A 22,453-nucleotide genomic window follows, 5' to 3' on the forward strand; every position below is an offset into this window, starting at 1 on the left:
CAGTTCAGTACTTGGACATCTCCGGCAGTTGATTTGCATTACTTCGTCAGTGCTTCACTGAAGTTCGACGTGAAGGCGAAGGAATTGAAGCTTGTGCAGAATTAATGGATCTTGTAATGGATCTTTTCCCAGCCTTGTTGAGTATCAGCTGCCGTCGAGAAGCGTAGATTTTTGAGTAAGTTCAGATATATAGGAACCCTTAGTTTACATTGTACTATATGCAATGTTTTCTTTTAATAGCCTAGTTATTGCCAATGTGTTTCAACTCATTATCGTATACCAAAATAGCGAGGACTGCGACTTTATAAATTTCTATCAGGATACCTAAGAAGGCATACAATTTTAGAGACGAATTGTCATAACATAACCAATTCTGTATGCTCAGTGCTTTTTGGATGCCCATTAAAATAACATATTTCAAATAAGACTTTTAATTTGATTATTAGCTTTGCATAAAATCAAAACTTTTGACAAAATATTAAATTTTTAGCATGATGACTTCGTATAACAGTGAAATTACTTGTGAACTGATTTAGCCAATGCGTACCAAAATCTTGGAGTAAGAAGTGAGGGTGATTGCTAGACCATCAGCATAATGTTCTAGTACGATGATGCAGGGATGGCCATTTTCAGTTCAGCAATGTCCTGCGCCCGCCGTTGATTAGCACTACTTTCTGCACTACCACCATTCTAAAGCATGTGGATTATGCATCATTTAAGGACTCCAAAAGCGAACCTGCACAAGTTACCGTGTAACGATTCATCTTCCACCTTTCAGGAATGTGAGTTTCAGTTTGAACGCCAATGGGTAAGTACTGTGAAGCTAATAAATGTCTCGCACAACTTTACCCTACGAACCTTTACCCATTGCCCGGTTTTTTGCCAACATGTATAAACTTCGTATAACTTACAACGAGGCTAAAGAGACCTTAGATCTTTCAAGGCTTTCAAGTGTAAGAAGTCCCCTGAAGCACTTCGTTACCAGACATCCGGTTATGCCAGTGATTAAATGTGGATTATAAGTGGAACTCCACGCCATTCTTGAACGAATATATTTTTTTGCATAGTGTAAATACAGATTTACAGATGACAGAGATATTTATAAATAGATCACTCATAGATAGATCAGACATTCTGAATGTTTATTGCAGTAAGATAGATTCCCCCGAATGGCTTGTATACCATATCATTTTTTGTAAAGCTCTGTAATTGAAAGCTATCTGCAGGCACCACTTTGTTTCAGAATATCTCGTTTCGTCATTTTGGCGTCACTTTTGGCGCCATCTTCACCTCGACTGTTTAGGTAGAACTTTATTTTATATGACTCAATTTATATGACCTATGGTTTTCTGGCATCCCCTTGACCAATGTGCGGAGCTTTTCCACCCCTAGCTTCAGTGATAAGAAAGCTCCGCACAGCTGACGGCCCCAAAGCCAAAACAAACTCGAAGCGAGGGCCCACGGCCTGTTGACCAAGTGCGATGCCTTCAGTCGCGACCTTTGTGCCACACGGCGTATACGCAACGCGCAGCGGCAAATAGCGAATCAGGCGGATATATCGCTATATCGGTGGGACGAGGCTATATAAGCTGGGGATGCGCACTGAAACCCAACAGATGGTCGCTGACTGTGCATGCGAGTGGTTATCGGAAATCAGTAAAAAGCCAAACTAAACACCGAAACTTATTGTAATAAAAACGCGTGGAATAAGCGAAATACTCAAAATACGGCCGCATATTGAATCCAGAATTGTGCCGCCATTAAAAAGTGAAGTGTGAGGATTTCGCACGCAGCATCGACATTTACGACCATGTTTCCGTGATGCGAATTGGTCCGCGGAAATTCGCCAATTGTCTGCCGGACGCCTCGCAGTTGTCGGTAATTATTATGATTATTATTCCGAACGCGCTCCAATGAATCGTGACTGTAAGTAGTAAATTTATCGAAAGAAATTATTCCCTCGCGCCTCCTGGGAAAACAAATCTTTCGAGTCCGTAATGCCAAGTGACGTGTGTGGGCAAAAATTATCAAAATTTTATTTTAACAATAATACAGGACAGATGGTGTCCCTTACAAACTATTGAGGTGCGTTCCGATCGATGGAAAATTTATAAATGTACTGCGCGCAATGAAATGTAAACGAGTGCTCCAGTTCATCACAACTTACAACCAAAAGGGATTAATTATAGAATCTGAATACTCAAGCGGATTTCCCGCCACATTTCGTAAATTCTGACAAGAATATGGCAGCAATAATGATTATAATGACAAGACAAATCTTAACCCAAAGAAATTGTGTATAGATATATAATCGAAATAATTAAAAAATAACACTTATTGCATCACTTCTTGGAGCTCTGATTAAATAAAAAAAAAAAATTTTTTAGATTTATTCATTCTATTTAGGTTTCTCGGTGAAAAGTAACAATTTTAATATGAAAATGATTAATAAAACGCGCACTGCAAAAGAGTTTAAAGAAAGGGTTTGATCCCTTGAACTGGGAACATGAAGTGCCTCTTAATGTTAAATTAAGTTTTAATGACATAAAGAGTCAATTTTAACTTTGAGGTTTTACCGCTCAACTGAGCATGACTTGAACGGGAAAAAACGCCCTCAAAGTGCTTCAAAATCTGGAAAATGTTCCAAAAGTTATGCATACCAATGGATAAAAACTGGAACGCCCAAGGCACTCTAAAAGTGCAACTTGTGAAAACTTTTAGCTTCGTGCCCGTGTGTTTGCTGCCTTGAGGATTACGTTGTATCAGACACTTTGCTCAGTTTAAAGCATATTTGAAGCTATTTAATGAAATTCATTATGCCCGCATCCCGATTGGTTAGATTAAATGCTAGGTGCATCCGGCCCTTTAACTAATGCATCGATTAGCTGAAATGCTATCTTTACTTTTCATTTCAAGAGCAAAGAGACAAACGCGAAACCCATGAGTGCACTCCAAGTTAAAAACTAAATGAGCAACTGCTGCTGTGGCAGCCGGGAAAACAGAGATTCACTCGAGTCACTCGCAGAAGAAAAAACTACAACAGACGGCCAGAAAACAATACGGCACACACTATAGCAAATACATAGCATACATAGCCTCAGGGCGAGGATATTGCCAGGACGATGGTGAGTGTAATTGCAATGTAAATACTTAAATCCAGCTCAAAAAGCCATTTAGGAGTAGATGTCAAACGGAACGAAATTGAAAAAATGAAAAAGTTTATTCGAGTTGCTTTGGGGGATTAGGCTGTTTTCTAAGTTGGCCATATGGTTGTCTGAGCTCCCCCCTCCTTGCTCTTTGCAGAATACCTCGCCAGATTGAGAACCAGATTTCAAAATATTCCTTCCTCCTCGCGGCCAAATTAAAAACTCGGAGAAGGTTAAAAAGTCGTGTAGAGCCATATCAATTTACCTGGTTACACAATCGCATGTCATTTTCGTGGTCGGGATTCTGGGCTCTTTGGTCTTTTATTTTTATCCCAACTCCCTGTGGCTTTCCTTTGACACCAAAGAAGTGTTTAACGGCATACAGAACATGATTAAACGGCAAGGGACCCAGACAAATAGCTAGAATTTGCGTTCAGTTCTTAAGCAGCTTAGATGATTAGTTCCCTAGAAACCCAGTTTAGCTCTGTGCCAGATGTCTTCGCTTTAGCACAGCACTTTCCCTCCAAGTGAATGACTTGGAGTTGACCAACCGCGGAGATGAGGCCAATTCAAACTGAATCCCACCTCTTCCTTTTTGAAACTAAATCGACTTCAATTAATAAGGAAAGAGTCTTGGGGCAAACAATGGGCACCCAATAACCGTCTGATAAATTCATCAGGCGGCAGTGTTTCTAGCAAACAAATCGCACAAGAAGCAATCAAATTAATCTTATTGTGGGCGAAACATGAGACCCACCGCAAATAAATCACAAAAATAGCTGACTAGAAGTGCCAGCAGCTAGGAATCCGCATTGAATCGAATTTCCCAGAAAACGGCTGGCATTTAAAATCTTTGTCATGCTCGCTTATCCAGTGAAGCGAAAATGTTGTAGGCACCCGGATTGCTAAAATTATTCCAGATTTGTGACAACTGCCGATTACTTGGGGCTGCTTTACATAATTTTCCCCACACAAATTCCTTTCTTCTTCCCAACTGAGAAAGCAGCTTCACCGTGATTTTCGTTTGCTTTGCGGAACAGTACATGAACAATCTGTCGAAGTCGCGTTTGGCTGTGATTGGAAGTTTTGCGACAAATTGATGATTACCTTCGGGCAGTGTTTAATGCTCCTTCTTGCTAGGGTGAACATTTTCCATTATGTCCTTGCCCGAAGCGGGATGGGAATCCCACTTTGCAGACTGGCCAGTTTGCGGTCGACAGACTTTTCCTTTTGGGACTCGTGTGTTTGAGTTGGAAGTGCAAATATTAGTCAATTAAGGGGCAGGCAACTTGAAATTAAATTTCCATGAAAACTTGCTCTCGATCCTGTAGCCTCGATGCACAATGCTCGATGCCCGATACCCGACCCGATGCCCCCACACTCGATGTGGTATCTGGCGAGTTAATCCCCCGATTGGCGAGATTTATTAGCACCTCATTTATCGCAGCTGTCAGGGGCACATAATGCATACCTTTGGGCGCCTCCATAAGTCTGTTTCGGCAACCTTCGAGCGAGGCATTGGACTTTATCGATACTGACAAGTGCGCAGCCATCCGGCGCATAAAATTACACAATTATTTTTAGCAAATGTCGTCATTTATAACCTGCCGGTTTCTGTGTCTGTTTCTATATCGGTATTTGGATCTGGGTTTGAAGGCTGTCCCTCGACAACGGAATATCTTGATCTGGCAACAAATGCAAGGCATCAAAATCAAACGCACATTTCCCTGGAGGAAACGGCACTTTTGACTTTTTCCAATTAAATGCATGTCTCGCCCTGATGTGCTGCATAAATTACGGCGACGAGTAATGCATGAATATTTACGAAGGGAAAGAACCAACTAACTTAAGCCCGGGAACGAAATATTGCATAAATTAACTGCGAATGGGAAGACATTTTTCAAAAACGAGGAACTTGCTAAACTTTAAAACGAAGCGAATTATTTTGCCTTCTAGCAGATATCCTGTAGCAGATAATTTGAGACTCAAGTCGAATCCCATGAGCCAATGCCATTGTCTGTGTTCAGAAAGCCATTAAAAGTCGTATGCCAGGGGCTTTTGAAGTTTTATCAAGCCCCGAGATTTGAACTCAATTATTAAAATGGCCCACTGACAAATGGATCTAGCATCAAGATGAGGTGCTCGTACTCGATATGATTTTATGTTAACAAATATGTTGTATTAGCAAATTTTAGCTTTTATAGACTTCCTATTTTAAAATAGTGTCATAATGAAATAAAATTTGGAAATCTTTGTCCTTGTCTATTTACTGATTTAAATATATAAAGTTTTTTAAGAAGTATTGAAGTATTGAACAGAAAATAGTTTATGGAAAATAACTTTTATCCCTATTTTAAAAGGACCTAAATGTCTAATGTCGCTAAAGTTAATCTAGCAAAGAACTTTAGTTACGTGTACTTAAAGTCAATTTAATTCACCTGTAAAATAATTAATATATGATGTATATTATGACTTCCCAATAACATCTCGTGCGGTCTTCGTAAGGTTACCCTGTGTTTCTCCCAGTGTTTGGCTGCGGGTGAATAAGGCCCCAGAACTTTCATGCATGTCGTATGCCCATAGAATCCTTTGGTGCTGGGCCACCTACTGGCACCAAACAAACTTTTAATACGATATTGCCCCGTATTTCAGGCCACAAAGCATTAAACTAGTGGATTTTGCCTTTCGCAGCTCGCTAGAAAGTGGCGCGTGTGCAGCAAGCCAGTCTCATAAATCATAAGTGATGTGGCACGCAAAGTTGCTGTTGCTTCCTTGCCCCCTGACAATTGAATATTTCATACCGCGGATTTGGGGGAATAATGAGACCCTGTTTGCCTCCTTCGTTCCCCAGATAATCAGCATGAACCAGACGGAGCCCTCCCAGCTGGCAGCTGGGGAGCATCTGAGTGGATACGCCAGCAGCAGCAACAGCGTGCGCTATCTGGACGACCGGCATCCGCTGGACTACCTTGACCTGGGCACGGTGCACGCCCTCAACACCACTGCCATCAACACCTCCGATCTGAACGAGACTGGGAGCAGGCCGCTGGACCCGGTGCTCATCGACAGGTTCCTGAGCAACAGGGCGGTGGACAGCCCGTGGTACCACATGCTCATCAGCATGTACGGCGTGCTAATCTTGTTCGGAGCCCTAGGCAACACCCTGGTGGTTATAGCCGTGATCCGGAAGCCCATCATGCGCACAGCCCGCAATCTGTTCATCCTGAACCTGGCCATATCGGGTGAGTTGCCATCCCCACAGACAGCCGTCGCAATTGTAAGTCTCATTCGAGTGGCCTTTCAGACTTACTTTTATGCCTAGTCACCATGCCGCTGACCCTGATGGAGATCCTGTCCAAGTACTGGCCCTACGGCTCCTGCTCTATCCTGTGCAAAACCATTGCCATGCTGCAGGCACTTTGTATTTTCGTGTCTACAATATCCATAACGGCCATTGCCTTCGACAGATATCAGGTTAGTCCCGGATCGAGCCTTTTTAAATGCCAATATTAGTATGTAAATGGGGCCATCAAGGGGCATATCGTGTTCGCTTATTAATGAGGTGAACGGCTTCAATTTGTAACCATTAAATTTGACATTGAGGGAAAATCGATGGGATCTGAGTAAATATTTGGCGATTACATAAGGGCTTAACCCACAATTATACCTATTTATATGGTGTCGCAACGAGGACCATTAAAAAGGGTTGATGGATTATAAGCAAAAGCTTTTATTATAAATGGCCAGAATGTTCTGGGGGTAAATATTTATGCATAAATGTTGGAAAGTAGAGAAGTAAAACAAATATAAACTAAGCCAATTTTTTAATCCATTAAAGGCGAGTGGCGAAGTGGTGTTCCTTGCGTTAATGAAGAAAGTTTTATAAGTTTTCTTGGATATCCACCACTTATACAAAATTTATGGATAAAATAAACGTTATTGTCTGGTTAGAGAAACCAAACCTTCCAATTGAACTTTACACTCTTATAGCTATCAATTAAAGATACTATTTCTCTATGAAATCCCACTCAAGGTACCCAGTTAAACAATATGTATTTTGAGTAAGTCATATTCACAGTGAAAATGGGTAAGGGACCCCAAACCCTGAAATATCCTAACCGTCTAACTTCACTTTCAGGTTATCGTGTACCCCACGCGGGACAGCCTGCAGTTCGTGGGCGCGGTGATGATCCTGGCAGGGATTTGGGCACTGGCACTGCTGCTGGCCTCGCCGCTGTTCATCTACAAGGAGCTGATCAACACAGACACGCCGGCTCTTCTGCAGCAGATCGGGCTGCAGGACACCATACCGTACTGCATCGAGGACTGGCCAAGTCGCAACGGGCGCTTCTACTACTCGATCTTCTCGCTGTGCGTGCAATACCTGGTGCCTATCCTGATCGTCTCGGTGGCCTACTTCGGGATCTACAACAAGCTGAAGAGCCGCATCACCGTGGTGGCCGTTCAGGCGTCCTCCGCCCAGCGAAAGGTGGAACGAGGGCGGCGGATGAAGCGCACCAACTGCCTGCTGATCAGCATCGCCATCATCTTCGGGGTTTCTTGGCTGCCGCTGAACTTTTTTAACCTGTACGCGGACATGGAGCGCTCGCCGGTCACTCAGAGCATGCTCGTCCGCTACGCCATCTGCCACATGATCGGCATGAGCTCCGCCTGCTCCAACCCACTTCTCTACGGCTGGCTCAACGACAACTTCCGTAAAGAATTTCAAGAACTGCTCTGCCGTTGCTCAGACACTAATGTTGCTCTTAACGGTCACACGACAGGCTGCAACGTCCAGGCGGCGGCGCGAAGGCGTCGCAAGTTGGGCGCCGAACTCTCCAAGGGCGAGCTCAAGCTGCTGGGGCCGGGCGGCGCCCAGAGCGGTACCGCCGGCGGCGAGGGCGGTCTGGCGGCCACCGACTTCATGACAGGCCCCCACGAGGGCGGACTGCGCAGCGCCATTACCGAGTCGGTGGCCCTGACGGACCAACCGTCCAACCCGGTGCCCTCGGAGGTCACCAAGCTGATGCCGCGGTAAAGCACAGGGTAGTCGTAAGATCTTTGAGGTCTGGTCTCGTGTCGACCTCCGCACGACATATGGGTGCATGAACTTTTGTGCGCCCTCGGGCTGATTGGATTTGCATGCTCCAAACGTCGCTGCTGCTCGCATTACGTTTCACTTGTTCCAACTGCAACTGCCACCTCTCCAGCACACTGAGCGAAAAGCCGCGTCATAAAACCGGAAAAAACTCTGGCTGTAAAATCTATAAGCAGTCGCCTTAAGCACGTTTAAAAAGTTCCTAGCTTATTTTAATTTATTTCATTGGTCCCCATTTATATGTTTTTGTACAAAAAACCAAGAGCAAGAGTTATAAATATCTTTGTAAGTATCGTATCTCCATATGTCAATCTTAACATTTAAAACCATCTAAATAGTATCTTAGCCTCTACTCCGATAATCATTGACTTAAATTAATTGTACGAATATTTCTGATCTAATGGGCTTGCTCTTGCCGGCTCCAACTTGGATTACTTTTCAGTTGGCTAACTAGCCATATATTTTCTCAGTGTATGCATGCGCTTCTCTTATCGTTGCCTTGTCGAGCTGTAACTCTTGTCGTTGCCATGTTGTGACATTATTTGCTTTTGAGCAAGAATCGATTATGACCCGCCTTTTGTGACACATTTTCAGTTTGGAACAGTACTAAATTGGCAATCAATCCTGGAGCAGCGGGCGGCTGGAGAAGCGTTCTATTAGGGCGACTGACATGTCGCCCTTAGACTTAACACATATTGTCCAGTGATCAAAAGCCAAGCTGAGTTACCCCTAAGTTAAGACACACGCGAGTAAGAGCTCGGATCCTGTAATCTATTCTTAAGCGACAATCTCATGGCATCTATCATCCATCCACCGTCGGACTTAGTCTATGGTTAAATCATTTTCGTATCGAATGCCGAAAAGTAATTGATTGAGCCCCCAATTGGATTTCGGGTATTTGATAAGTAGAATACGCCTAAGACCTCGAATAAGTTCTCCCAACAGTTCCTAGGAAATATTTTCGTTTTATGTCATAGCTTTTCTTGGTATCATCTAAGCTAATGATTAGCTATAATTATTGTTTTGTTCGTTACTCAGTAATAATAGAATCACTAAGCCAACGTGAATTTAAATTTAAATGTAAAAGATAATAATGAAATAAATTAAAGCTGCTCTTATACATCCAAGGCCACTGTTTCATTGTCTGCAATGGGCGAGGAGTGCACCAACGCGAATAAATTTGTGATACATTTTGTCTATAAGTTCTGCATTATAGAACGGTGTCACTAAAAATTCGAAAGTTTGACTGAAGTGCAAACTAGAAAAGCTTCTTGCATTGAGCTTTCAAGTCCCGAAACTTCAGAATATTTATTCCCTTATTCAAATGAAGAGGCCCTTTTGAATAAATATGTATCTAGGTTAAAGTATGGTAAGTTATCTTAGAGTTGTCTATAAGGTAAGTAAACTAAAATATATTAATTCGCTTTAAAGATTTTTCGAGACATTTTAAATGATTTCCTAGAGGGTGAGCCAAAAAAGGGACACCGTGTTCCGAAGCTAAACAAACACAGTAATAAACAGCAGCTGACCCGCCCAACACTTAACCTTTGACACTTTTGTGGGTTCAAGACACTCAAGCAGCCGCAGCATTAAAACCTACGACCCATAAAAATAGCGCATGAGCATGTGAGACACAGCAGTAAGGAAGTTTGAGAGCCACAATATCTATAAATATGGGAAATATACTTGTAAGGAAAAGCACTGTTTTGAATGTGCTGTGCACCATGACCATTGAAACCTAAATAGGCATCCCAATTCATGAAGTTTTGGGTCCGCTAATAAAAAACTCATTAGCAGATTTGGTAAGGCCCTCTGGATGGGCGACAGGTATAAAAGCACCGTCGTGGGCGAAACTCCGGTCACCATCTCCTATCTCCTCAAAGTCGCTGCTGGGTTCACAGCTCGCCGACGTGTGACACAAACGTGACCGGTGGCGAGTTAATTATGGATCAGAGTCGAAAAGAGAAATGTTCCCACCAGGCAGCGTGAAAATGAAACAAATAAAATAAACTAATTAAAAATTTCGTTGGGAATGAGTGATGCGACAGGTGAGGGCTCACCTCACCTGTTTCTGGCTGCTGTAAAACTGTCAACGGTTTGTTTTGACGGCTCGTAACGGCCTTTTGCACTCGGGCTCGTGAAAGTGTTTACCTTACTTTTTGTCACACTCAGCCGGCTCCACACCATCCACTCTCATATTCAACCCCCTGGTCAACACCATCACCACCATCCTCTCCACGGAGTGCTGATTACGCAGACCCATCTCACTTTCTTCTCATGCAGATTGCGCAATGCTAAAAAAGCATTCTGGGTGTGTGATAGTATCGCCAAGCAGCTATAATAAACCACATTTGCGCCATCGAAGTTTTACGAAGCCGGCGTGAGCTGGCAATTAGCATATTTATGAGTAAAAGTGAAATTAATGATTGGAATAAAATTCAAAGCAAAGGCTCGCAAATATTTGCGGCAGACTAAGGCCCTCCCTGCATACCAATGGATTGGATTCAGACTCTGACTTGGATTCGTCTCAATCGTAAGGTAACGTAATATGTGAATGGGTTCAAGGCACTTAAGACTGTGCGTCCCGCTGTCGTTGGACAGGACACATGTCAGTCAAAATGATAGAGGATGCCTGGGTTTTCTTTGACATCTTTGGCGGCTTCTTAATAGGTGCTAAATGAATTCGCAAAGAGCGCTTTCACAGAAGATGGCCAAAATGGGCGATAGTCAATTGTTCAGCCCTTTCTCGGGCAAAGAAGTTGGCCCCGATTTGCGTTGGGTTTTTAGAAAACATTGCTCTGACCATTGTTACATTGAGAGTGGTTATTGATTTTGCGGTCTCATAAACTGGCTTTCATTTCGATTTGGCTTTTGAGCTTCCCAGTGGTTCAGTGGTTCGTCGGATTGGTGGTTTGATGGTCGGGGGCGGAGTGTTTCCGCTCGTTAGCCACAAGTCAATGGCAAAGTTTGTCACCAGAAATTAATAACAATGTGACGCTCAGTTGGCCAATTCTAAACGACGACTTTCCCATGCGTAAACCGGCCAACAAAACCCGTTCACAGAGCAAACGGTGACAACTTATAAATAAGTGAAAATCTGCTTACAGCTAAACTAGTTCAGCTTAAATATTTATAGAAATCGAAAATGCTCGGCAGATGTGCAGATGCACAATTGCATTTTGCCACCATGTTCGGAATCCTTAATCCTTAAATTCCCCCCACGGCAAAATGTGCAATTCAAAGATATATTCCAGCAGATATTAGAAAAAATAAGGAAAAAAAGAAAATAAAACCTGGGAGACTTACTTTTTCAAAATCAGTCAAATATGGTTGGGTTAATTTCTGACACCCCCAAATCCATTACAACAAGGCAGTCTTTAAGAAAAACTTTAAAGTTTGCCACCGAAACTTTTGCAAAGAAATCCTGGAAAAAGAAACTCGTATTCCCTATTCACGTTGCTTACATTCGAATTAAAATTGTATACATTTTTTTATCTTGTTCAACTATTGGATTGATTATATGTATTTCCTTTTTAAAATACCTAAAATGCAGCTTCTGCTGATAATACCCGTTACTCGTAAAGTACACGTAGATTCGTAACAGGCAGAAGGAAGCGTTTTCGACCATATAAGGTATATATATTCTTGATCAGGATCAATAGCCGAGTCGAACTGGCCATGTCCGTCTGTCCGTTTGTCCGTCCGTCCGTATGAAGGTCGGGATCTCAGGAACTATAAAAGCTAGAAAGTTGAGATTCAGAATACAGACTCCAGGGACATAGACGCCGCGCAAGTTCGTTGACCCATGTTGCCACGCCCACTCTAACGCCCACAAACCGCCCAAAACTGCCACGCCCACACTTTAAAAAAATGTTATGATTTTGTTCCTTTATTTATTAATCTTGTAAATTTCTATCGATTTGATATTTTTTACAGTTTTGTTAGTCAACATTTTTGTACATTTTTCTCGATTGCCAAAAATTTATTTGCCACGCCCATTGTAACGCCCACAAAACGCCTAGAACTGCCAAGCCCACACTATTAAAAATGTTTTGTTATTTTTTTACAGTTTCATTAGTCTTGTAAATTTCCATTGATATGCCAAAAATCTCGACTTTGGCGTTCTCTCTTCTTTTCTTTTAAAGTTATAAAATTCTTCGGCCATTTGCAATATTATTTTTTTTAACCGAGTGCAAATTGCGTGGGGACCTCAGGAATTCAAAAGTTTAACCGCTTCTGGCGGAGCAAAACACAAAAAACAAATTGTAACAAATTAAATAAAGTTTGAGGCAACTCTGGCCAAGTTTTTGAACAGAGGTTCGCAGCTTCCCTCAGAGGGCCAACGAAATCGAAAGTTCGACTAAACCGGCGACTGACTAATAAGTGACCACTTTCCGTTAGCATATGGTGACGATTTTTTCACGCCGTGACTTGACTTATTTTTATAGCTACGTATTATTTATTTATATTCACATAAAAAAATTGGCATGCAGTTTCACGGAGACTCGGTTTGTAGTTTAAATTAGCGACTAATTTCCCGCGTAGAAGAGAAAATGGGTGGTCACTGATGAGACACTGAGATTACTTTTGAAACATTAAAAGTGAAAACTCTAAAATTATACACTATCATTTAGCGCCTATTTCATATATGACATATATTCTTATTCTATAAATTAGACACGTGAACCTTATTTAAAATAAAGATATCCAAGGCAGTTAGTTATGTAGTTAACATACTGAACAAGCTAAGGTGTGTTTTTCACATTTTTTTTCCCGTGTAGTGATCGGCAGCGCCAGCTGTTGAGTCTAGCATGTGGTCCGGCTCAAAGTCTGGCTAAGAGGCTCTCTTAAGCCGCTCTTCGCAACGTAAGAAGTGGGTCTGCTCACGTAGCGCATCGTAAGGCAAAAACTGGTTGATGGCACTCGCCGTTCGGCTTTCGCCCGGCAGTCAAAATCTTTGCGAGCTGAAAGACAGACGCATACGCGCGAGAAGTGCGAGAAAAGTAGTTTGCGATCCAGAGCTTCTGATTATAATAACTGCCAGAATAACTGCTCTAGTTCAAAGTGGGGGTATTGTTTGCAGAGGCCAAAAATCGGATGCAGTGAATCTAAGTGTTGTTAAAGTGAAACGAGCTGTGGCAACTGCATTGACAAAGGAAGTGATCCAGTGAGTGAACGGGTTTTGGCCAGCATTTTCAACTGGCCAAATCGGAGAGCCGACGCGGCGCGGCAGTGAATGCAATTCCGATTTCGAAACATACAGAAACGAAAGTCTGGTGAAGAAAGTTCTCCGTCGCCGTATGCAAAAACCTAATTGCCAGCCAGCCGAGTGAACCAGAAACTCCTGCAGGAATTACAAACTCCCGAGTGCGAGAAGGTAAATTGAGTTGTAATTGATGACCGCCAGGGAGTGGCCTCATTAATCACCAGCTAGATACTCTGTGCAATCTTTATTCCCGAATCTCGCTTTCAACAATTGATGAGGTATTGCCTGCTAGGGAGAAGGTTGTTGCCACCGCCAAGACACACAAGAAACCGATTGTTAACATTTCCCTGTAGACACTGCTGAGGCTCTTTAAAGCCATTCATTTCGCTGTCCATCCGCATCTGTACCTTCGTATCTCCCTTTGTGTCTTGGAGTCCCACACTGTGTGCGGCATCTACTGGCCGCTAACTTAATAGAAAAGCCCCGCAATCTGCGTAATTAATTGTCGAGCTACGTTACGTAAGCCGACCAGCTGGCCTACCCCAACTGGGCAAAAGGGAATCATCTGCTCAGCTCGGCCGGCAATCGAAGCGTCGCCAAATGTTTAACGATACTTTCTTTTTTCGGCTCACAGCGCGTAAAAATGCGTCGAAGAAAGCTCCCGTCTCAGTCGATCAACTGCAAATTATGAAGATGATATGAGCGGAGGAGTGGGAAACACAGCAACATAATATGGACCTCGGTTGAGATGTCATTAAATTACGAAAACGAATGATATTATAAGTCGGACTTGTGTTATCTATTCTAAGTGTTGCTGTCTAAGATAAGATTATTCACGAATAATGTAATACTTCTCAATAAGTTTGCCCATTAGCCCATTAGATATCATATTCAAACTCCTCGAACTTTTCTTAAATACACATATGTATCATTGCTCTTGTGATTGTAATTGGTCTGTAGCGCACGTATTATTTTTCAGTGAACCATGCAATTGTGGTTAGTGGTCCATCGGTGCAGCTTAGTGAAATGAGAGGATGTTGGCATTCAGATAAAGGGGCAGATGCAGAGGCACATGCACATCCTCGTGAGTCATGAGTGTTCCCCCAACTACTAGCTGTGCGCCCGACTCGCACTTTCATTTTGCCATCTTTTTAATACCGCCTGCTGGAGAAGCAACTTTCTTGTCGAGAGCACTCATATCATCCGACAGCTGCAGATGCAGACCGCATTCACACTTATTTCCCATATGGATGTGCTCTCGCCCGACATCCTCGCAAGATGGTGGAGTGGTTTCACGGGCACTTGAATCCGGCCTGAATTGGTTGTGAATTAAATGTCATTTGGGTAAATTCACAGAAAGCCACGATTGCATCACTGTTCCCCTGCAAGAGAGTTTAATTTGGACTTACAGCACCGACTTAATGACATAAATAGCAGTCGACTTTCTAAAGCCCAACTGAGTAGCGGGCAAATAGCAGAAACACCTCTCAGGTGCTGGGCACGCATTCAAATCACTCAATGCGAGTGAGTGGAAACGCCCCGTAAAACAATCAGCGCCTAATGGCCTGCTAACATCGCGGCCAAATTGGCGGCTAATTGGCGAAAACCAAATTCCAATACGCTGAGATTGCCTTACAGGGTTCCTGGGTTGCTGGGTTGCCGGGGGATCGGCTAAAACCGAAAGTCCTACCCCGGAATGGCTCAACGCCACTCGAAAAAGGTCTGAGACCTGAGACCTGAGACCGTTCCCCACGTAGCGACCATTATTCCGCTTTCAAGCAACGCCAGTTAAGTCGAGAAACTGCTCGCTGAAGCTATGCAGGATTTGTCAGCCAAAACTTATCGTATGTGACTTTAGCTCGGCTCCGAGCTGCCAAAGATTAACGCATTGACGAAGGTTCCGCGCAGTAAATACACATCTGACCAACTTAGGTTTCAGGTTTTTATTGCACCAGCTTATTAAAGCGAGTTGGATATAGGATACTTTAGGCACAGCGGAAGCTTTCAACAATTTGATAACATTTCAACATAATAAATGCATATGATACTCAGACTATATCGGTCTCGATTTTATCAGAATCCTACTATTATCTACTGCTAAAGGGTTTTAGCTTTCATCTCCACTACCATTAACTTAAGTTCTTTTAATTCATTATGCCAAAACCAGCTTATATGTGGCCTTTTCAGCAAGGGAATAGAATTTCATTAGAAATTATGAACTGCCACAAAGTCGACCTTCTCGACCACGAATCCCAATTTGTCCAGCAGAGACAGCGTCTGTCTGTCTTTGGTAAATGCACCTGTCAACCGACCAGAACATATGGGCAACCGACTCTACTCGGGTCTCGACCAACCTGGGGTCTCGACCAACTTGTTCTCGGCCGTTGTTGAACTTAACAGTTATGTCACACACTAACAGTTACGATGCAGCGTGTTTACGAGCGTTTACGAGCGTTTTCGACCGTTAGTGGTCGCTGTTTGTCAACCAAACTGGTTGTCGACGTCTAAGTTAGATACTTTGTGCGTTTTTCAGAGCCGTTGGACGGGCGTGTCGCAAACAATGATTGCCAGCTTATTAGCCCCGTGACCCACGCCCTTTGCGGGGATGGAGCCACTGGAATTATGGAGCATGTGCGGCCAAGACATCGGTTTCCATTAGATCAGAAACCGGGAAACTTTGTGACTTAATTGGGAAACTTCGCCTCGGATGAGCGCCGCTGCATAGAGAACAGAATAATATGGTAAAAGTAGGGGGGCAGAAATCTGATTAAACGCAGCCTTTTCGAAAAGTTTGCCTTAACTATATCAGAGCGGAATATCAGAGCATGAAGGTAGACCGACCGACCACAAACCATAACCAAGTCTTGCCAAAGGGAGGCGTCGTGCAGGAGAAGGGGCGGGGCTCAAAGGGTTCGGAATTCAGTTCTAATTGTAATGTTGGAAACTAATTTGCATGATGCCATTGCCACGACCCCAAAGCGTGCACAATGTGAATAATTAAAGCAGCAAAACTGTTGAACCCACCGATGGGGGAGTACGCAGCTTAAGTTGCCTGGCGATAGTTTTTAATGACATGCTTAGACGGTCGCACAGGGGAATTCTCCCGACGAAAGCGCAAACCTATAAATGATTGCCCTAATGGGCGGGCAATAAGCTAATGTTTTCATTAGCGGCGCAGATACGAGACCACTGTCTCCTCATAGCGTTCCCATGATGCATCTTGATGCTCAAGCAAAGCGAGCTGAGCTGTTTTCAGGCTTACAAAGTGCCCCATTGCATTTCATGGGAAAGTTCCCATTAGCCGAGAATCGAGGAGAAACAATTTTCAATCAGTAACTGCGCCTTATAAGCAGTTTCCATTAAATTGGATTCAGACCAGCTATTCAAAGATGCCAGCTCACAATAAGGCAAAGGGAATATATATAATATTTAAAATATCTGGCCCATGCAGATGTTTTTTGTGCAGATGAGTTGTATTGTGTCAATAAGTTGATTTTTAGGTGTACTTTTTCCTTTATAAGAATTCACTCCAATAAGGCTTTAGATATAAACAAACAGTCTCCCAAGGTGACTTTTATTAGACAATTGAGTGTTGCTAGTAATGAATGAATCTTTCACAGAAACCTAATCAAAGCAAAGCTAATTTAATTTAAGAAAATCCAGCTGGCAAAGTGCGTACCTATAGGTTTTAAATTTCCTCTCCGGCATTTTGGCTGAGTTCAATCATATGTTGCCGAAGACATTAGTGCAAGTCGAATGTCATTGTAACCAGGCGTTCCATCCAGGATCGAAAGTGACGTTCCGCCTGCTCCACGGGTTTCAGTGCGGAAACATAAGAGTAATTAACTGGGGAGCATTCTAAACACATGCCAACATGTGATTTTCAATTTAGGTTACAGTAGTCGACTGCAGAAGACAGACTCTTGGCTTTGATGGCGCAAACAAAAAAACTGGAAAACAAGAAGTTCGCTGATTCGTTTTGTACAGCTCAATTGTGGGTGCAATTTGCGGCTTTAGAGCCACACACACAGTTCTGCAATAGTTTTCATGCCACTGCCACTGCCGCTCGCCGTGAAAATCGAAAGTGAAAATTCAACACGAAAATAACGTGATCTGGACCGGAGTCCAAGGCCCGAAGCCCAAAGTCTAAAGTCTGGAGGTAGCGCCAACGCATCCGAGGCGCTCGTGCTGGGTAAATGTAAACACAAACAAAACAGAGTACATTTTCACTTTTCCCCAGCGCGGAGCTACGCACTCCGCAGCCCCAAAGTGTGGATGGAATATGGCGAATAGCGAATGCCAAGTGCCGAATGCCGAATGCCGAATGAATGGCGTGTCGCACAGCGAGCGCGACGAATTCCAAAGGCAAATAAAAAGTTGGCGACGTGCTTTGTGTGCCGAAGAGGGGCGCTTTTGAGGGGTGCAGTGGGTGGGGCAGGTGGAGCTGGGCACGAGCCCCTCCAATTGAGATGCCCAGAGAGTGGGAATCGGGGAATCATTCGCATTAACCGGCTTATTAGCGCCGTGCCTGAGGCAAACAAAATGGTTTGTACTGCACTAAAAACAATACTATAACTAAACAAAATGTCAAATACTATAAATAGCAGCATCAATTCTCCAGCTGTTTCGTTACGGATATGGCTAAATCGACTCGGGTAGTGATCCAGATCAACAATATATACACTTTATAGGGTCGGAAACTCTTCATACTAACTCTTAAATACTTTTCAACGAATCTCGTTACCCATTTACTTTACGAGTATATTGAGTTATACATCGTTACGCCGATATAATTAACAATGCATCGATAGAAAAATTAAAATGTTATAACATTTTTCATCCAATTGCAAATCTACTAAGAGCGTTATCATATTGTGAAAAATTCACTTATTATCGATTTAAAGGGAAGATATTTATTCACATTATAGAATTTCCTGATCGCTCGCTTCAAACAAAAAAAAAGTTAAAGAGCTTTACAAAATAAGCTAAAAGTCACGCACGAACTAAGAAAAAAGGGGAATAAATTGTTTCGAGCCGTTAAATTGGTAAACAGAAACTGAAACAATAAATTTTTGAGCTGCCAATTTAAGTGATTAAATGGATTATAACCACACCTTTCACCTTTTACGCACGCAAAGTTTAATCATGTTACATACATACTAAAAGTTAAAAAGAAATATAGTCAGTAAATAAACGTACATTCTCCGAGAGAAAAGATTTTAAATACAACAAACAAATGGAGTGATTTTACACAAAATAAGTTGAACATTTTAACTTTACTAGTTTAAATTCGTTTATAAATTCGTAAATATACTTCCTCAGATGAAGTGCGCAGCTTTTAAACTTCACCAATGGGGCTTAAATGAATTATTTATTGGGGACAATAAAAGAAATAATGCTACCCAACTGTACCTGAGTCTTCGTGTACTTTTATCCATCCAAGGACACACGTAATGCGCTTATCAGGTTGCGAATTTTTTCCAGTTGCCTGTCACGTTCCCAAAAGTTATTTATGTAGTTATTCGTGTGCCAACCGCGCTGAGCTCGCTGAAATTGGCCACAACTCCATCGCACCGAGAAGAGAATTCCCCACTGAAAAAAGCAATTATTCATTACAGAAAACTGAACCGAATCGAGAACCTTGGCATGCGAGTGCAGCTGCAAGGCGAAGGATAATGAAAATGGGTAGCCAGGACATCGACGGGGCGAAATTAAAAGCAAACATCCACAGAAAGCGGCGATGCAGTCCACTGCTATATGGAATCATTTTGCTCTACAAAGTGGCAATGATACCGGCAGCTGTTCCGGAATTGGAAGCAGGAACCCCCTATAGTCAGCCCCTCACTACGATGGCGGGACAGCCGCGCAACGACGACACATTCCGACCCATCCTACCCATTGACATCAGTCCGGAGTTCATATCGCGAAATGTCTTCACCAAGTCGGGACAGTACAGAGTGTTCCAGCCGGCGGAGAGCGAAAGTGATCTGCGCTTGGCAGTGGTCATGCGTCGCCGGAACTTTAAACACTCCTCGGACTCACCAATACAGGAGGCGTCCAAGAGTTCGGGAGTCGCCTTTAAGAAAAATTCCACTGCCTCTATTGACGCCGAGCTAAAGGGTCTGGAGGATCTGCTCGTGGACTACGTGGAGCAGTTCTTTAGCAACGGCAAATATGAACCCACTCCCGGCTTGGTCCTGGCCCTACAGCAGAACCACTCGCAACAACAATCCCACACTGGAAAGCGCACATCCCGAAGCGTTTTGGAGGACACCAACGTGGAGCTGAATGTTCCAAGGGCTTTTGAAAGCGCCCGACTACTTTTTTTCAGCGGTAAGTAAAAGTAAGAGCTTAAATCCTTGAAACTCCATTAAATGTCTTCTTACTTAAGTAGCAGGTAGATTAATTTTTGAAGAGCAACATTTTTCAGACATATATAAGTACGTAAATCTCCATGCTTTTCTTCAAGTACAAAACTAAAGTAAAGTAAAAATAAAGTACAGCTCAAAAGTCTTCCGTCAAAAACATTAAAGGCACCAAAAGCAAAAGGAAAATCGGATACATCAGACATGGTTACTCACAAAATTCTCTCTATAGCTTACTTGAGTAGTATATCGGTTATTACCAATCCAATATTAAAGTTATTCAAGTCATTGATTCACTCTTGGTACTTGGTTCTTGTATTAACTAACGACATACCAATTTTCCACTCCAGGTTTGAAGAAGGTGATGTGGCCCATATACATGGGTCTGCAAGTGCTGAAGAGCGTGCTTTTCGCCATGTTCCTGCCAACCATCATCAGCAGTGTAAGCCGACTGATTGGCAAGGGTAACTACATCGGCTTAGGACACTTGAATAAATTTAAACATTTGTATTCCTTCGGGCCAGGCATAACATCCGGCTCGGCTGGGTCGGTGCCGTTGTTCATCCGCCCCATGGAGCCGCCGCAGGAACTGGACTTCCGGGACAACAGCATGAATTTCGATGACGACAGCAAGTTTTCCCTGGCGGACGAGAGCAAAACGCCAGCTGGCTACGAGTACAATGCAGGTAGGTCATCTGAAGAAGAAAATGCTGTCTTGATGATACTTATTATAAATTTGCTTACCCTGCAGAGGCTTCCCAGCAGCAGGCGCAATATGCCCAGGTGAACGGGAACTCAGTAAACCAGGCCACTTTGTCGCGCTACGGAGGTCAGCAGATGATGCAGGACACCTATCTGAGTGCTCTGCAGAGTATTGGGGCTGCCTCCTTCAAGAACTCCCAGAGCATGTCGGGATCCTTCAGTGCAGGAGCTGGTGGCGGAGCTCCAGGAATGACGAAGAAACCAACGCCAGCGGTCATGAACACGTTCCAGAGCTTCAAAAAGGTGCCCAGCTCGTCGCTTTTGCTGTCCAACTACGACCCCTTCTACAGTCCACTATTGTCTCGCTTGGACTCGGTGTTTGCCCAGCTCAAATTGAATCCGGAGAACGAGGCTTGCCGGGAGAAACTCATCTGCCTGATGTACGCCAACCCCGCGAAGTATGCTCCGTACAGCAACCTGGTATCCGCCCAACTCAGCAGGTGAGTTCGGTTTCCGCCTGAAAGTATGCCGTAATGAATCGCAGTTGAGTAATTACACTAGGTAATGTTATAGGGAAATTCCAGCTAACCCTTTGTGACCTTGGCAGCTGTTAATTCAGCCCATTGGGCGCGCCGGCTAAATTTAAAATATTAACAACATTAATAACATAAAAACAAGAGAGAATGAAATAGTCGAGTTCCCCGACCATCAGATACCCGTTAATCAGCTAAAGGAAGGGCGAACGAGAAATGATAAAAGTGCAAAATACAATAACAAATGAAAAAAAACATTTTGAAGATTTGTGGCGGTTTGTGGGCCTTAGGGCTTTTATAGTTACTGAAATCGAGGCGTTCAGACGGACGGACAGACGGATATAGCCCGTTAGACTTGGCCATTGATCCTGATCAGGAATATATATACTTTAAATGGTCGGAAACGCATCCTTCTGCCAGTTATATACTTTACAACGAATATAGTAGGCTCTTTTGCTTTACGAGTACAAGGTATAACCATCACAGGAAACCAATTAACAATTCTGATCCTCCTTAAAGAAGATCGGAGAATAAGATCTATCACTCAGGCAGTCACAGAAATCAATTATTTAATTCTTTCAATTTAATTTAACTGTCTCGCCCACTCTTAGGGAACTGAACGAGCTACGGAAGCCGACTTCCGACAACCCGGACATCCTGCGATTCTTCAAGTACATGCGGGCGGCGAAGGACGGCCAGGACGGCGTCGACTGCGACGAGTCCTTCGCCAAGTGCAAGGAGCTGAAGGACCTCGAGAACCCGGCAATGCTGTCCACCTACAACGACATCAACAAACTGGTCCAGGCCCGCAAGCTGGCGTAGACAGGGTCAAAACGCCTCGGAGCCATCTCTGGAACGGGATGGGGTCGAGATGACAGCAAAGTTCGTGGGAGTCACGTCAAAAGTCCGTCTGACATCCCGACATGCCTGCCTTCTGGGGATGGGCGGTGTAATTATGCAAATCGTACTTAAGATAGGATAGCCTAGCCATATATTGAGGTTCGTCGCACGGCAGATGTCGGCGGAGGGCGAGGGAGGGTGCGCAGGGGCGGGGGCATCATTAATACGCTGTAAATAGAAAAGTTTGTTTCGTAGTTTAATTAGCGCGAGCACCAATACTGGAGGACGCTGTTATTTTTAGCCATTTAGCTGAATTTTAGGTATTTATTTCTAGCCTACGACTATGTTTAAAACTAACCCAACTAGTTTTAATTATTTATTCTGTTGTTGTTATGCGATTAGTCAGCGAGCGTTGTTCAATGTCCTAATTATTCAATAAAATCATGTTGTACCACCAGAAATAAACTGCTCTCATAATCTTTCAACGGGCGTTGCAAGTCTCGCAAACTCTTTGCGCTTGATAGGGAAGGAGAAACAGGGACTTGGTTTCTTAAGCGTATTCC

At 43.3% G+C, this 22,453-nt stretch overlaps 2 protein-coding genes across 5 annotated transcripts; both read left to right on the plus strand.

Moving 5' to 3' along the window:
- Positions 1–705: 705 nt before the first annotated feature.
- LOC122619391 (neuropeptide F receptor) lies at positions 706–8,589 on the plus strand. 4 transcript variants are annotated; one of them, XM_043796299.1, is made up of 5 exons: positions 706–808; positions 5,998–6,388; positions 6,451–6,620; positions 7,285–7,861; positions 7,931–8,589. In XM_043796299.1, the coding sequence occupies exons 1-5, from the start codon at positions 707–709 to the stop codon at positions 8,182–8,184; spliced, it is 1,494 nt and encodes a 497-aa protein (XP_043652234.1). In that variant the 5' UTR covers position 706; the 3' UTR covers positions 8,185–8,589. The 4 variants fall into 4 exon arrangements, with proteins under 4 accessions (XP_043652234.1, XP_043652233.1, XP_043652235.1 ...); XM_043796298.1 differs by having other exon boundaries at positions 7,285–8,589; XM_043796300.1 differs by lacking the exon at positions 706–808 and adding an exon at positions 2,471–3,125 and having other exon boundaries at positions 7,285–8,589.
- A 4,624-nt stretch (positions 8,590–13,213) lies between these two features.
- LOC122621067 lies at positions 13,214–22,051 on the plus strand. Its single transcript, XM_043798804.1, has 6 exons — positions 13,214–13,621; positions 19,069–19,783; positions 20,166–20,279; positions 20,340–20,501; positions 20,567–21,017; positions 21,662–22,051. Exons 2-6 carry the CDS (start codon positions 19,126–19,128, stop codon positions 21,870–21,872), a joined length of 1,596 nt encoding a protein of 531 aa, XP_043654739.1. The 5' UTR covers positions 13,214–13,621; positions 19,069–19,125; the 3' UTR covers positions 21,873–22,051.
- The last annotated feature ends 402 nt before the right edge of the window (positions 22,052–22,453 follow it).

The sequence above is a fragment of the Drosophila teissieri genome, chromosome 3R, assembly GCF_016746235.2.
Source record: "Drosophila teissieri strain GT53w chromosome 3R, Prin_Dtei_1.1, whole genome shotgun sequence".
Classification (NCBI taxonomy): Eukaryota; Metazoa; Arthropoda; class Insecta; order Diptera; family Drosophilidae; genus Drosophila; species Drosophila teissieri.